The 16,578-nt window shown below is 44.9% G+C and overlaps 1 protein-coding gene across 3 annotated transcripts in view; it reads right to left on the reverse strand.

Annotated features, from left to right (window-relative positions):
• Positions 1–1,583: 1,583 nt before the first annotated feature.
• BDH1 (3-hydroxybutyrate dehydrogenase 1) overlaps positions 1,584–16,578 on the reverse strand; it is a 35,570-nt gene continuing 20,575 nt past the window's right edge. For all 3 annotated transcript variants that reach the window (XM_068281147.1, XM_068281148.1, XM_068281146.1), the window contains exons 3-7: positions 12,025–12,091; positions 11,822–11,929; positions 10,116–10,257; positions 7,608–7,760; positions 1,584–4,367 (exon numbers count right to left, since the gene is read on the reverse strand). In XM_068281147.1, the coding sequence (XP_068137248.1) occupies positions 3,898–4,367; positions 7,608–7,760; positions 10,116–10,257; positions 11,822–11,929; positions 12,025–12,091 (940 nt within the window). In that variant the 3' untranslated portion in view covers positions 1,584–3,897. The remainder of the gene's footprint in view (positions 4,368–7,607; positions 7,761–10,115; positions 10,258–11,821; positions 11,930–12,024; positions 12,092–16,578) is intronic.

Genomic DNA, 16,578 nt, shown 5'->3' on the forward strand with positions numbered 1-16,578 from the left:
ATTATAGAGCTCTAAACAAAATCACTGTTCCGAATCGGTACCCACTGCCCTTAACTGTTGATCTCTTCTCCCAGGTTACTGGAGCTCGAGTCTTTTCCAAACTCGACCTCAGAGGGGCATACAATTTGATTCGCATTAAACAAGGGGATGAATGGAAGACGGCCTTTAATACGCCTGATGGCCATTATGAGTACTTGGTCATGCCTTTCGGCCTGTGTAATGCTCCAGCGGTGTTCCAGGAATTAGTCAATGAGATCTTTAGGGAAGTACTGGGTCGCTTTGTAGTCGTCTATCTGGACGATATTTTGATTTTCTCCAAAGATCTCACTGAACACAGGGAGCATGTCAAATATGTATTGAATAAATTAAGACAAAACTGCTTGTATGCAAAACTTGAAAAGTGCTTATTTGAGGTCTCTGAAGTGTCCTTCCTAGGTTATATTATTTCTACCTCTGGTCTATCCATGGACCCCAAAAAAATGTCAGCTGTTTTGGAGTGGCCTCAACCCTCTGGTTTGAAGGCACTTCAAAGATTTCTTGGCTTTACCAACTATTACAGAAAATGTATTAAGGGTTTCTCCACTGTCGTCGCCCCCCCCCCCCCCCCCCCTCACCAATCTGACCAAAAAGGGGGCAGATACGTATAATTGGTTTGAAGAAGCATGTGCTGCTTTTTCTTGACTAAAGACACTTTTTTGTGCCGCTCCTATTCTCCGGCATGTGGATGTGACTCTACCATTTATCATAGAGGTAGATGCTTCAGAGATAGGAGTGGGGGCAGTTCTGTCCCAACATTCAGGGCTGCAGGGACGATTGCATTACCACGTCGGTGGACAGCAGCACGAACACCGCTTCCGCACCTGATGTCACAGAGGCGTCTTCCGCGCCCTCTCAGACGCATCACGCTTCCTCCAGCAGGACAGGGCTCTCAGCAGTGCATCAGTCTAGGTCCGCACGCTCGGAGCGACAGGACCTTTATACACTTAAGAGAAGGATCAGCTGATCTGTCGATCAGCTGACATCAGGCTGCTGGCTTTGTCAGGCTGGTCTGGGAAGGCAGTTTGGATTTGCCTGTCTGCATTTAAGCTTGGCCATGTCAGTAGCTCTTTGTCTGTTGTTGCGAATACTTCACTGTGCTAGCGCTCAGACCTTAGTCAGATCCGTGTGTGCTTTGATCCGGCAGGACCCCGGCGATTTCACACTAGACTAGGATTATTATTATTACCATTGTATTGATTATTACTGTGTATGACCTTTTGCCTGTACCTCTGATTACTCTCTGCCTCACAATTCTGTATCTTTGCCTATCTGATCTGCTACCGACTCCTGCCTGAATACTTACTACGATTTTGCCTAACGATTCTGTACCGATATATGACCGATCTGTTACCGACTCTGACCGTATGACCACTCTCTGCTAAAGTGATAGTCCCTGTCACTAGGGCTATCACTCTCCTCTGTTCCGGAAAATATACTGTGCACCTCAAACATGTGTGATCACACTCTTGAATAAAATAGTGACTTTTGTGCTGAAAAGAGCTAGTACTGATCAACAGACTCATTACTGATCATTACAATAGACCTAAGATTATGTAACTTTTAATTGCACAAAAGAAAAAAAAATAATGTTAATATTTAAACATCATTACAAAAAGTTATAAATACACCCAAAAATGTACCAAACCTAGGCAATATGTAATATGTTATTGAATTTACAAGAAAGCTATTTTAGTGGAAGCCCACCAGCATTCTGTTTGTAGGTTTCGATTTAGCAAGAATTATATTAGGCAATTTCTGTATGAATCTTGATCATGCCAATAAAGCTATCTTTGATTTGATCAGAATCATTGTACTGTTAATTGTTGTCTGTGTTCTCTTTAAGGAAATGTCACATCACTTGCTATTCCAGTAGCCATTTCATTGCTGCCTGTATGTATAGGAGACATTTTTATACCTTCCTCTCCTTATTACACCACAGTAAATAGGGTGTGTGTGTGTGGGGGGGGGGGGGGGGGGTTCCCTTATGTGACCCCACACAGTAATAAAAGCCAGACAGGTAATAATCCTCTTTGTTATGTACTGATTGTCTGACAAGCTCATAGTAAACCAGAACTCCTCGGAGTCTGCAAGGCTCGGTTCCCACTTAAGCAGATGGAAAATGGGCATCCGCTCCATTAATTTTGCATCCGCTCTGTGCCCACCTATCCGAAACAATCGCCGCTCACCTGTCCTGCTGCTGATCACCGATGCTTGGTCCCTCTCTGTACTCAGCCTAGAGGCTGGCAGAAGCATGGGGCTCTCCATGGCTGCATTAGACCAATTCTCTCTGGCAACAGGGAGAATTTTCATTGTTACATCATGAACCGATTAAAATTCTCCTTGTTATTGAGGATTCCCATTGGTCTTTTGCAGCCCAATGGAGATCCCCATGTTACCGATTCACTGCTGGATGCATAGCCCTGGGCAGATGCATAACCACCATAGGTTATATGGGGAACGCATCCGCCTGCCCGGGATTATCGCTCATTGCACAGAAGTGCGGTCTGCTTACTGCAATGGATCACGCAGACCTGTTGCAGAGTGACAAGTGTGAACGGCTCCTTTTTATCAAATAGGATCCATTCACTGTCCGTTTAGCGATTAGCGGAGAACAGACAAGTGGGAACACAGCCTAAGGGGCTGAAAGGATCAAAAAGCATTCTTATTAAAATGCTATGTAAAGCAGAATGTTGCCATCTTTTTGCATTTTTATGTACAAGATAGTTTTGTCTGAGGTTAGACTATAAGGACTTGTGCACAATCCTTTCAGCTGCATTTAAAATGTGTTTGCACTGAAGTTTTCAGGCACAGCATGTTCAGTTGAGCTGCACTTGGATTTTGTGCTTGCCACAGCAGGCGTGGTATGGTTTCATATTGTGTTTGTGCTGTCTTCTCAATGTCTTCTATGTATAAAATATTGATCATTTTCTCAGCACTGAGATCTAAAATAACAGTATGAAAAAAATAATGCAGCTGTGGCTACAATGCTTGTCTCATGATGTGGTCAGGCACACATCTAAAGTGAGGTAGGTAGGTGCTCTATTTGTTACCAAGACACATTGGACAGACTTGAAGTTATTTCTATTTCTCTTAACATTATTAATGTGGCTTGGATTGAAAAGCAGACCTGAAATACTGCCAGATTGTTATTTAGAAAAAACAATAACACAACCCTACACCAATGATCACCCAGTGGCACACACAATTATCTTAAGGCCCGTTCAGATCACAAATGCGGATGGCCATGCGTGCGGAACGCGTGCGGACCGGAACGCGTACGAACGCATGGCCATCCGCGTTTGTGTGCATTGCGTGGCTGATCCCATCACTGAAAAGTGAATGGGACAGCCACGCGTTTTAGCAAAATCTGCGTGCAGCATGCGTTCCCTGACCGCACAGGTCCGGAACGCATGGAGTGTGAACATCAGACATTGCACTCTATGCAATGTCTGATGTCGTGCGTGTCGGCCACCTGCACGCGTTTCCAAAACGCGGCTGGAAACGCGTGCAGTGTGAACGGGCCCTTACTGTATCATCTGCTATGTTCTGCCATTCTATGGAAGTGGTTGGACAGGAGAATGCATATACAGTAGTTGAGGTATAAGCCAATTATCACTAGATCTCTTTTTAGCAAAACTATCACAGGGAAAACACTAAATATATTGAGAGAAGATAGACAATTCCTGTCTTCCATTTATAAGCTGCATATAGCCAGACATAGGTACTTTTTTCCCACAACCAAAGTCACAGAACAATGATGCAGCATACTGACTATTGGTGACAATGTAAAGTGAGGTAGTAATGCTGCTGATAAAATCGGCTATTCGTATTACAGATCACATCAATCTAGCAATCTCCCTAATAAATGTAAATCCTATCAGATATAGCAGCAGGCATGTGTGTCATGATCTGCATCCTGAGCCACCAATAGTAATCCATGGGATGGTAGCGGGTATATGGCGTTGGAGCAGTCAGGGCATGGGAAACGGAGTTAAGGACAGGCGAGGTATCTGTTGCACCGCTATTACAGTAAGTGTTCATTCTCGCAACCTTCTCTTCAAAATATTTTCTCCCATAGTCATTTTTCACAGCATCCGATAATTCATCCCACATCTTATCAGCAATAGCCTTGATCCTTTCTGGGCTGTACAGGCTAGTGGCCACAATGAAATTCCCTGGTTCAACCACGCTGACCTTCACTCCCATTGGGTGCATCTCATAGCGCAGGCAGTCAGAGAAGGCTTCCACCCCAAACTTAGTGATGCAGTAAGGAGAACGGGCAGGGTTAGCCATGCGGCCCAGCATGCTGCTGATATTCACTACACGACCTGAGGAGAGGCATAACACAACTAAATTATTATTTGTGCAGATATACAGTACATCAGTACCAAATATGCAAGATTATGTTGGTCACTACCCACACAGAATATAAACTATAATAACTGATTTGCCATTAGATGTATGCATTCACTTCCATAACACTTGAAAGTACAAAGTCAATACCTCTTTCTGTGTTGCATGGCAACTACTGGGGGATATTAAGTAGGGTCTAGCTATTTTATATGGTGACAGGATCTTCATAATTCAGCTAGATGGAACATGGAACTACATAAGTAGATTATAATCAGCAATGTTGTCCCTGAGCTATTTTGGAATGAAGGCTAATATAAGCTGTGAATGGGGTTCTCACTCCGGTTGCCCTTTTAATAGATTTTCATCAGAGTCAATGTTCTATTGAATCTCACATCTAATCTATTGAGTGCATGGTATGTGTCCATTTTGACAGCTTGGAACGGAACTCAGCAGTGACAGCTTCCTGACCTCACCTGAGTCAAACATACTACAAAGAGTTGCGGAATCTGCAGTATTGTGGACACATCTGCAGAGTTGAAGAGAACCCAAGATGAAAATAAACTGATGAGATAAATAATTGTATTTATGCTCCTACTCCTAAAAATGATTTATTTTTTTTAATATCCTATGGTTTTATTTTATATTTGACCCCCTGCCGACCACTCCACGCCAAGTGGCAAAAACGCGGCGGCAGCCCTAGGACCATTCAACGCCAATTGGCGTGAAGTCCTTAGGTGGGACTTTGCAAAAGATCACGTGCTAGGAGACTGTTAGACGGCAAAACTGCCGTCTATTTACATGGTACAGCGCTGCGATTTACGGCAGCGCTGTACTGAGGACAGTCGTGTCACTCGGCTGTCCCCTGTGGAGACTCATAGAGCATTCCCCTCTCATAGGCTGATGCCTATGAGAGAGTATCGCTAGGATTGGCTGTCAGGGGGTGGGAGGGAGGGGTTAAAAAAAAAAGCAAAATGTAATTAAAAAAAACAACAACAACAGATAAACAAACATGCTGGCAGGGATCAGAGCCCACCAACAGAGCTTTCCCCAAAAACGGGAGGGGGAAAAATCACTTGTGGGCTGAGTTGTACAGCCCTGCAGCGAGCCCTTAAAGCTGCAGTAACCTGAATTGTAACAAATAGCCTGGTTACTGGAGGGTGGTGGGTGTAAACCTACGGTTCTGAAGTGGTTAAACATTTACAAAGTAGATTGAATGTTTTGTTGCCTTTGCTCAGTGCCAGTCTAACAAGTGTCCCAGAGTTAGAAAAAGGTCAATAGTTCATCCATTTTATCTTTCTCTGCTTTCAGAAATTGTATTCTGCAAGGAAAAATGTTATGGCTGTAATTTGCTTATCAGTGATATTTACTATATTCCCGACAAAGTACCACAAAGCAGAAGCTGTCACTACCATGCCTAAAAATTAACCCTTTCAGGCAGCAAAATAGATGTAAAATAGCCTGGTTATTAACCACCCTGGCGTTCTATTGATTGCGCCAGGGTGGCTGCGCAGCACTATTTTTAAAAAAAATCATGTAGCTAGCCTAGCGCTAGCTACATGATAGCCGCTGAGCAGCGGCATCCCCCCACCCCTTCCGATCGCCTCCGGCGATCAGAGCAAACAGGAAATCCCGTTCAGAACGGGATTTCCTGTTTGGCTTCCCCGTCACCATGGCAACGATCGTGATGACGTCATCGACGTTGTGACGTCAGAGGGAGTCCCAATCCACCCCTCAGTGCTGCCTGACACTAATTGGCCAGGCTGCGCACTGGTTCTCGGGTGGGGGGGCTTGGGGCACTGTTACGCGGCGGGTAGCGGCGCTTCGGAGGCGGCGATCGTCCCCAACACGCAGCTAGCAAAGAGCTAGCTGCGTGTTTTAAAACAAAAATTATGAAAATTGGCCCACCAGGGCCAGAGCAATCCAGCACGGCGGTCATACAGCTAAGCTGGTTAATATGTTTTGCGCTATACATACACGTTTATCTCATCATGTCACATATCGCCTTGGGTACCTTATCAAGACTCTTTCTGCCTAATAACAGACAATACTATAATAAGACCAGATAAACGGAATAATTTGTGTTTTTCAATGACATTCAGCCCTGCAGAAGCTCATTAGTATCTTGCTGAATTGCTAATTTTCCAAGTTCAGCTGAATACAGACTCAAAGGCCACTAGAATGTTACTGTAATGTCTGCTGGTGCACGCCAGTGGCGGAATGCCAAGACCCGAGCTGTGGTTCCTGCTTCCGGGTCTCGGCAAGCCGCTGACGGCCCTGGAGCGCAGGAGACTTCTCAAACCTCATTGGTCAGCCTGAGGATGCGTTCTCAGTACGCAATACGCCGATGTAAACATTAGCCACGTTTTGCCTGCATGTCAGCTAACTAGCTGACACGCGGATCTGTAATTGGTTTATGTTCAATTCTGCTTTGTGTTGATTGGTTAGCTCTAGTATTTAAACTTAGGCAGCGCCTCCAGTCATCGCCCGTGATAGCATTACCTGTGGCTTGTTGCTGGGTATGCGCTCTCTTCCTGATTGATTCCTGTTGCCAATTACTGCTTGTATCCTGACCTCGCTAACCTCTAAATGATTCCTGTTGCCGACTATTGCCTTGTGTCCTGACAACGCTAAACTCTGATTGATTCCTGTTGCCGACTACTGCCCGATACCTGAACTTTGCTTGCTGGCTTCCTGGATTGACCTATGTTTGGACATGGACTTGCATGAACGCTGCCAGTACTGACCTCAGCTTCCCTTGACTACGCTATCTCTGGAGAGTATATCTGGACTGCCTTGTCACTCTGGGACATCTGTCTCTGCAGCCATCTGACTCATTCGTCTGGATTGCCTTATCCCCTGGGCCTCAGGTGCCTATATACATATATGCTTTTGAATACTGTGCCCGTTGCATTGCTAAGTTACTGGGTTCTGTTGGTGGATTACTATCTGTCAGTCTGTATGCTACATCTACCTGCAGGGTGTATTGTAGTATTGTGTTAAAAAGGAGCTTGGTGCAGGTGTTACTGGCTGGGCTATAGGTCAGTCATATGGACATACAGCCTGACCTATAGTCATTGACCAGACATGCCTGACAGTTACTTTGCAACATTGTTCAATTAAACTATGGTCCTATAGCTGGGCTACACAATTGTCAATGCAGTACTTTTAAACATACAGAAGTAGGATAGCCAGCTAAAAGACTACAGTGGTCTTACCTTTGGCCCTGCGGATGAGAGGGAGACAGGCCTTGGTAACCCTAACTGTCCCCCACAGGTTCACTTCAGCTACTTCCTTGTAGGTGTTCATACTTGTGAACTCCACTTCTCCAAATGTTGATATTCCAGCATTGTTAACAACGCCCCATAAACCTTAAGAAAAACAAAAATAGTGCTGCATTCATAACACATTTATTTTGTGTCTATAAAAGCAATTGAAGCATTAAAATTAACCTGAAATTCCCCTGCACTAATTGAGGAGATAGCGTCTGTATTAACAGCTGAATTATGTAGCCCTTGCAATGGATTTTTTGTACATTAAGCTCCCATTAGTCCCCAGCTGATCATTATTTGTGCCTGCAGTTATAGGCTGCAGGGCCGTATTTGTGGGCAGGACTTATAGGCCCGGGACTAGGGTGGATTCTGGGGAGGGGTGGGTTAAAATAGAGGCAGTTAGCCTGCCAAACAGCATCCCAACAATCGCCCGTGCCAGCTCCCACAATAATGGCCATGTTTCTCCGCATCCCCCCCCCCCCCTTCCTGCTTTGCTTTGAATACAGCCGTGCATGGGGCTTTACCAAAATTGGAGGCTCCGGAAAGCCTGGCCAAGGGCAACAGTGCAACCCTTTGTATCTTCACTTCCTCCTTGCCTATCGGTAATTTGGAGGGGTGGGGATATAGGAGTTGATTCATTGAAAAGCACTTTAGCCTCTGAAGCTGGTAGGAAATGAAACCAGCTGAGGCGTATGCTCTGCCTTTCTAGATGCACATTCTCCACATAGCTGTAATGTGTTGCTGCACTCCCCAGCTTCTTGTGTAATCACTCACGCTGTCATTCCTCTTCTCCCACTGTTAACACTGGCATCTGCTATAACGACTGACGTTCCCCAGCACTTCCTCCTCAGTAATAGTGGTGGGGGTGACCAATGGAATCCCTGGGAAGAGGTGCAGACCTCCATGAAAGAAAAAGTACAACTCTTCTGGGCAGGGAGGGAGGCAGACAGGACAGCACACTGCTCAGTTGCTGGTAAGAAGGAAATGATGTGTCTGTCATAAGCTTCAGTAAATGTTCAGTGTTCCCCAGCCTGTTTTTATATATAATAAATACATGCACACTAGTCCCTTGACACTATTAAATAACTGGTCATTGCCCAGGCTTTTTTCTTTTTTATTCTGAGCCATTCACATAACATGCACCTGGTACAAATGCATTTGCAGTTCAGTCCTTCACAACTGCAAACCAGTGTGTGACCCTCTCCACCGCTGACTCCATCTTCCTACATTCAGTAAGCAGCACAACCAGTGGGAGGTGAGATCTAAACTCTCCTGATCTTCACTGCAGCGAGGCCCTTTAATGCTGCATACTTTTGTATACCTTCAAGGTGTTCTTGCAGGTCATGTGACATAGAGGTATGCTGCAGCATAGTGCCCTACTGCAGTAATGAGGAGTGTGGACCTGACCCACCACTCAGTTATTGAAAATAGAACACTCTGCTGTTTTACACTGCAATTTTATCTGACCTGCAGCTACAGGGCGGTACTGGTTGGGGGTCCCCTTGGGATGCGAGAGAGAGAGGTGCCCTCTTCTCCCTCGCAGAAGCAGCTCTGCCCCGAACATTTTAGAAAGTTCGATGGAGCAGGAGGAAGGGGTTCAAAACAGGTAAAATTGAACTATAGACAATAGTCAGTCTATATATTTTGCCAGGAGCCCACTAAAAAATTCTGATCAAGTGTGGTTGGCCGGGGGAGGGTGTGGGGTAGTACTGGTCATTGATGACAGCAGGCATTTAGTGGTAAAAAATATATATCTTCAGCCCTGATAGGGTGATGCCATCTTCCCCATCAACACAAAGGCTGCAACATGGTCAGAATTGGGAATGGAGCAAGGATAATGCTGCTAAAATCCTCAACCTGCCCCACAAAGGGGAACATCCAATGCTCAGCTGGGCTTCAATGAAGGAAGCAGCAGATGCATATGGGTAAGTAAGGCTGCTCCTAGTGCAGTTCGGGTGTGCTTTAGAATAATGTAAAAACGATATCAGTGAAACGTATAAACGTTGAAGATGTGGAAGCATTTCTGTGCTGTGATAGAGCTGGTGTACAGTTTTATTAAAATGTTGTTTACATTACACAATAAAATATTTCCAGATAACTTCCTGTATGCTGGTTAATGATGGAGATATTATTCTTATGTATTTTAATATTGCTGGCAACTTCCACAGCACTTCACACAGTCCATATCCAAGTCACCAACCACCTGTGAGAGGAGCTCACAACCTAATCCAGGCACTTATCTAAGGCCAACTGAGAGGGACCGATTCATTTACCTACATGGGGAAACCAGGGTGCCCACACAAACATGAGGAGAACCAACACACCCCATGCAGATAGTGTCCAGGCTAGGAATAGAGCATGGAACTCTGGTAATGTCCGGCAAGAGTGCAAAAACAACATCACCACCACAAATGACACACAGAAGCAGGAAACAACAAACTGAATTAGATTTACCTTTTTCGGGGTCTTTTAAATTTTCCTTAACAGTTTCTAATGCTGTATCTATCTCATCTTGTTCCACCACATTCAGTTGGACGGTCTTCATCCTGTCACTCTTCATGCTGTCCAACTCTTTCACACCAGAGCCTCCCTTGTCCTGTAAAGGTGAAGTAGTCAGCATGTACTTCCCAAAAATAGCAGTGGAGTCGCCATGTGCACAAATCATTAATTTATTGCAATCTCTTCAAACAAACACTTTTCGGACACCTTGCTATGTGTAGTGACTGACGATTGTGGCAAGATGTTTATTGCTGCTGGTGAAGTTGGGTACAAGATATTGTCAAATGTTAGATCACCAGTAATAGCTCCACATCTGACAATCCCCTCCCTCTCCATACCTAACACTAATCTCTGGCCCTGCTACCTTATCATCACCTTTCACTAACCTGTCCCTGCTACCTTATCGCCTAACACTATCCTCCCTCTCTACACTTAACTGTAACTTTTCTCCCCACTATTTTATCAACTAACACTAACCCTCGGAGTTTGGTTTTATTATGGCTTAACCAGTTTCTATTTCTCAATGCTAAAATTCCGTGCCTGACGCTATCTGAGTTTGGCTACACAATAGCCAATCTCATAACCACTGTGGGAGCTCCGACACCCAAACGAAGTACCTGGTACTCTATAGCCGCAAATTTGCATTGCAGTGTATGGAGGTGCCGATCAGCAACTAGTGCCACAGTGCCAAAACCACCTGCTTCATGTCAAAATGGCTATAAACAGACGTAAATACATCTGAAAATGTATTCAAACTGTAAAAATGAAAAGAAAAAAAAAACTTCCAGGATTTAAAGCCTTTTAACTACTGAAGGCTTGAAAATTGTAACTACTAAAATCTTCTGTTCAAATTCTTTCATGTATAATAAATAATGCAATTACTATTACAGTAGGGATGTCACACAGGGAAATTGCAATTTTCCCAGACACAAATGCAGGAAAAACACAGCAGGATCTACATTTGGCTGTGTAAAGACTTTCAGCAAAATAGCATTGTGTTTGCAGTGTTAGGGCTGGGACCCACTAGAAGCACTTTTGCAGTGCTTGAGATCACTGGCGATCAGCAAAGCCCTAGTCCAGTAGATCCCTATGGGGATGGTCCCACTAGCAGTGTTGCGATCATGGAGCGAAAAACGCTGCTTGTAGCATTTTGGGAGTGATCTCACCAGTGGCTACAGTAGCCAAATCTTGCTTGCTCTGGGAAACATGGTAAAATCGCTTCACTTCCACAGTGTGCAAAATCCTGGGCTCTTTGCGATTATCGCAAAGCGCCCATAGTGGGTCCCAGCACTAAAAGAACCCGTTTTCACTTGGGAAATGATGCAAGTGCAGCTACCTAGCCGCATTGCGTCACTTCTGCTTTGCAGTTACGTCACTTCCGCATCTCCCGATGCGGAAGTGACTGGAGGAGATGGGACGCGGATGCGGCTGTGCTAGAATCTGCAGCATGCTGCAGATTCTTGAATCTCTCCGCATAACCAGCATGCAATAGAAACTGTTTTATTGGCATGCATTGGTTACAGTTCGGCCGCGGTGCAATGCGGCTATGTAGCATACAGTGTAAACGGGCCCTAAAGAGTTATTTTATATATTAGATTTTTTATTTTTACTTTAAATTACATTTCAAAACTTTCTGTGTAACCCTAAACTTAACCTCTTACCTTAAGTAGACATCCAGCAAATACTGTGAACCCTTTATCATGCAGATCCCTAGCCAGTGAAAACCCAAATCCTGAGTCACATCCTGTGATAAGCACAGCTTTATTGCCCTGTACAGTTAAAACAAAATGTTACTGTAAGTAGACATATTATGGGAAGGGTAATAATAAAAATAACAGTACAGAATAAGGCAAATAGGACATACTGCATCTGGAGGACTTGTGTAAGATCGACTTGCAACTGAGGAAGCAGCTGAGGTTAACCTTAAAATCCTAAATAGAATAGAATGACATAAAGAGTATTGTTACATGGAATCATGCATGTGTTAGTCTGGCATATATGCACATGTGGCTTTGTCCTGTAACATAATTTACTGATCTAGACATGCCATGTGCTGTGAGTCCTAGGGGAGAACAGCCCTGAACAAATGATTTGTTTATTCAATTCCAGCTACAGTAAATTCTTTGATTGCAAGTAACTTGGTTTGCAAGCGCAAGTAAAACATTTTAAGAAATGTTGATTTGATAAGCAAGCCACGTCTTGATATATACAAACACAGAACGTGAGAGCGTGTGCTTGCGTCACATCATCACAACTGAGTCAATCAGGGGTGCCTCTAGTCATTTTGTCACTCCAGGCGAGAAAACCTGTGGTGCCCCCCCCAAGCCCCTCCCGCCCAGGAAAATAATCATAATGCAGCATCGTTTCACCAGAAAATAATCATAATGCGGCAGTGTTTCATCAGAAAATAATAGTAATTATCGTAATTCAGAATCGTAATTCACCAGAAAATAATCGTAATGTGGCAGTGTTTCACCAGAAAATACACTTATTGCAGCAGCAGTTCACCGGAAAATATTCGTAAGGTGGCAGCGTTTCACCAGAAAATACACTTATTGCAGCAGCATTTCACCAGAAATTAATCATAGGGCAGCAGCGTTTCACCAGAAAATAATCGTAATGGGGCAGCGTTGTCAGAAAATAATCGTAATGTGGAAACGTTTCACCAGAAAATACACGTAATCCAAGCAGAGGGAAAGAGTAGACAGGGAGAGGCAGCATAAGATGTAAGAGGTGGGTAGAGGAACAGAGAGGGGGAGGGATAGACAGCATAAGATGGAAAAGGGTGCAGAGAAACAGAGGGGAGAGGGAGAGACAGCATAAGATGTAATGCTGGGAATACACGTTAAGTTTTTACTTTAGATAGATGGGTTCGATAGATATATTCCAACCTGTTGGATCTGGTCGATTCTACTTTCGTTTCGATTCTCCTCATTCAAGTGAATGTAATTGATAAGAAAAGATAAGGAATCGAGAGGGGAATCGAGCAGTGAATCGAGAGTAGAATCGATCGAAAGCGAAAACGACGGCAAAAACTAACGCAAAAACGCATCGTGTATTCCCAGCATAAGAGAGTGCAGAGGAACAGATAGGGGTAGAGACAGCATAAGATGGAAGAGGGGGCAGAGGAACAGAGAGGGGAGAGGGAGAGACAGCACAGCACTAAAGCACAGGTTTACAGCTTTACCAGTCTACAGCCTAACCAGCTTTCAAAGAAAACTCTCAAAAGAGCAGGGCACATTCTAGCAGTTATAACAGTACTGGGAGTCTGCACACAGGACAGGAAGTGTTCTTAGCAGCCTGCCTGCATACCTTCTCTTCTGCCTGTGCATGCAGCTTATCATCTCTGGAGTAGTGATGGGTCGTTCGCGAACGAGCCGGCTCTAAGAGCCGGCTCTTTGCTGCGAACGACAAGAGCCGGTTCTCAGTTTTGAAAGAGCCGATGCCTCAGCCGCCCCAAAGAGCTCTGCTTTGCTCTGCAATAAAGGGCGCTGAGGCATGTTGGGAGATGTAGTCCTCCTCTTGCAGCTTGTAGGAGTGTATGGGGCAGAGCAGAGCAGTAGCAGGAGGGATTGCCCCAGTCAGAGAAGCAGTCTGGAATTGTCATGGAGATGGGGGCGGGGCTTTTACTCCGATTCTGAGTGGTGTTTAGTGATATTTAATGAAGAGCCGATTCAGAGCCGATTCAGAAGAGTCGATTCTCTGAAAAGAGACAGAATTCCCATCACTACTCTGGAGCAGAAACTTCCCTTCTCCCGGGCTGTGTTGCTGTCTTGTGCGGGGGCGGGGCTCCAACAAGGACACATCACATTCTTCTCTCTGTGACTGCATCTGTCCCCTGGCTGTCTCGCTCCAGTGTCTGTGTGCAGCCAGTGACACAGGTGGGGGGTCAGACTGTCGGGGGCATAAGCTGGCTGGCCGCTGGCTCCTGGTTTGACTGGCGTGGGGCGGAGTTAAAGGCTGGGCCACACGGGATAAACACTTTACCTGTGTGGCTACTGAGAAGAAGGGGCACGGCTTTAAAGAAGGAGCCTGGCAGAGAAGAGCAGTATTGATTGCTCTATTGGCTGGGGAGAAGTGGAGGTGGAGGCACTGCTGAGCACATGGTAGCGTGCCGAGCACCGGGGACTGAGTCGGGAGGTAATATAATATAAAAAAAAAAAAAAAACATGGTCACAGTAGCAACGGTGGGGGAATGCGCCTCACCACCTCATGGCGCCTCACCACCTCATGGCGCCCCAGGCAACCGCCTATACTTGACTGGTGGGTGAGACGCCCCTGGAGTCAATGCTTCTTCTCAGAAGGTAGCAATAGCCATAGTAGCTGCTATGGGGCCCTGGAGCAGAGGGAGCCCTGCTGGTACTTGATGTATTCACTATTAATTTTAATGTGTTCCCCCACCCAGACCTTGTCTCAGACTATAAGCAGTGTTGATTGCATGAGAATGTAAATTGACTTATTAACTCATCCACAGGGTAGGGGAAGGTGGTATTGCTAAAGAGTGCCTAAATCTGTGGGCCGCATGAAAGTTTTGCTATGGGGCCCCATGATCTCTAGCTACACCACTGGTTCTTCTCCCTTTACCAATGCAGGATTGTAATAATTTGAGTCTAAGGACTGTTCAATGTCACATTTCTGTGGAATCCCAAAAAGTAGGCAACAGCAACTGTAAGTTCCTTGGGTTCCTTGGTAAAGCCATACATTAGAAGGTTTGTGTGAGCAGATGGCAATGATTCTGTTAGTTATAGTGAAAGTCTTTTTTACATTTTTACTTTACACGGTACAGTATTTTGTATTAAAGGGAACCTTATCCCAGAAGAAAAGAAAAAAAAAAGTTTCACTTACCTGGGGCTTCCACCAGCCCCCTGCAGACGTGGAACAGCCCTCCTGTGCCCTCGTGCAACCTCAATTGTGCTCCCATTCCTGTGGCTGTCCTGCGCATGTGCACTATGCGCACTAGTACCTAGTACGCGTACTGCGCAGGGCGGCCACAGGGACGGGAGCGCAATCGAGGACGCGGGCGGCCAGGGCTGCACAGGCTCGGCAACTGGCCAGTCACCGAAAACGAAACTGAGCCACGGCGGGGGACCGGATGATCGGTGAGTGACGTTGTGGGCACAGGATGTCTGCGGGGGGCTGGTGGAAGCCCCAGGTAAGTGAAACTTTTTCCAGGTTTTCTTTAAAGGGACTCTGAGCACCTCTCATGGGTATGCCTTTAAAGAGACTCCGACCAGCACTGCAAAGTACTTAAAGATGCATACCAAAATCGTGGCTGCCATCTTGGCTATGTTATAACTTCCGGGTCACTCCTGTCTTCACTGTTAGCGAAGTGCATCACTGAATGAAGCAGTAAGAGGAAGTAACATACATGGCCATTGCAAGAGGCTCCTCCAGAGGGGTCATAGCACGACTTTGTTGGAAGTGGTCTGGCTTAAAGGCATACCCATGAAAGGTGCTCGGAGTCCCTTTAACCACTTCGCCGCTGAGGGGTTTTACCCCCTGACCACCAGAGCAATTTTCACCTTTCAGCGCTCCTTCCATTCATTCGTCTATAACTTTATTATTACTTATCCCAATGACATGAACTATATCTTGTTTTTTTCGCCACCAATTAGGCTTTCTTTAGGTGGGACATTATGCCAAGAATTATTTTTTTCTAAATGTGTTTTAATGGGAAAATAGGAAAAATGTGGGGAAAAAAATAATTATTTTTCAGTTTTCGGCCATTATAGTTTTTAAATAATGCATGCTACTGTAATTAAAACCCATGAAACGTATTTGCCCTTTTGTCCCGGTTATAAAACCATTTAAATTATGTCCCTATCACAATGTTTGGCGCCAATATTTTATTTGGAAATAAAGGTGCATTTTTTTCAGTTTTACGTCCATCCCTAATTACAAGCCCATAGTTTATAAAGTAACAGTGTTATACCCTCTTGACATAAATATTTAAAAAGTTCAGTCCCTAAGGTAACTATTTATGTATTTTTTTTAATTGTAAATTTTTTAATTTTTTTTTAATTACAAAAAAAAAAAAAAATGGGGAGTGTGGGAGGTAATGAGTTAATTTTATGTGTAAAAGTCATTTATTTGTATGTGAAAAATGTGTAGGGTGTAGTTTACTATTTGGCCACAAGATGGCCACAGTAACTTTTTGTTTTAATGCGACCTCCAAGCTTCCTTCCGGAAGCTTGGAGGAAGAATAAGGAGGCTGGACACATGAGTTTTTTCTCACAATGATCGCGCTGCCCATAGGAGAGCAGCTGATCATTGCGGGGCTTAGATCAACGAACGGGAATGGATTTTCCCGTTCATTGATCTCTGGGCGAGCGGGCGGCGGCGGTTTTACTAGCGGCGGGCGGCGTGTTTACGAGCGGGAGCGCGGGCAGCGTCGGGAACGCGGAAAGTACGTGTTTCT

The sequence above is a fragment of the Hyperolius riggenbachi genome, chromosome 4 (genome assembly GCF_040937935.1).
Source record: "Hyperolius riggenbachi isolate aHypRig1 chromosome 4, aHypRig1.pri, whole genome shotgun sequence".
Classification (NCBI taxonomy): Eukaryota; Metazoa; Chordata; class Amphibia; order Anura; family Hyperoliidae; genus Hyperolius; species Hyperolius riggenbachi.